Source organism: Cystoisospora suis (assembly GCF_002600585.1).
Source record: "Cystoisospora suis strain Wien I chromosome Unknown contig_3220, whole genome shotgun sequence".
NCBI classification, from domain to species: Eukaryota; Apicomplexa; class Conoidasida; order Eucoccidiorida; family Sarcocystidae; genus Cystoisospora; species Cystoisospora suis.
The window spans coordinates 9,684-10,027 of NW_027156015.1; the positions used below are offsets into that span (position 1 = coordinate 9,684).

At 43.0% G+C, this 344-nt stretch overlaps 1 protein-coding gene across 1 annotated transcript in view; it reads right to left on the reverse strand.

Annotated features, from left to right (window-relative positions):
- CSUI_006380 (uncharacterized protein) overlaps positions 1-344 on the reverse strand; it is a gene marked incomplete at its 5' end in the record, with an annotated part of 1,516 nt that overhangs the window by 981 nt on the left and 191 nt on the right. Inside the window, one exon of the mRNA XM_068066541.1 lies at positions 167-344. This exon is cut by the window's right edge and continues 191 nt beyond it. Coding sequence (XP_067921483.1) covers positions 282-344 — 63 coding nt within the window. The remainder of the gene's footprint in view (positions 1-166) is intronic.

Genomic DNA, 344 nt, shown 5'->3' on the forward strand with positions numbered 1-344 from the left:
GGAAATCTCGACTTTTACTTGACTGTGAAGATAGCGCAGTGCTCGAGTCAGGAGATGATGGTGTATGTATATACATAGATCCATATACATAGATCCATAGTATGGAGACATACTAAGATACCTACACAAATCGCGCCTAGATGCTATTTCTTCTTCTTCTGTGTACCTGTTGATAAGACTTTCATCCGGCTGTACACGCCTTAGAGCTCTGGCAATCCAAACTTCATTTAATCTCTTCGCTGCATGCGCAAGCTCTTGAGGTGTATTGACACGTCGAACCGTTACAAGGGGTCCGCCATCTTGTAGATTGTCTCCACAGGTTTCATACAGTCTTGTTTCTTCTT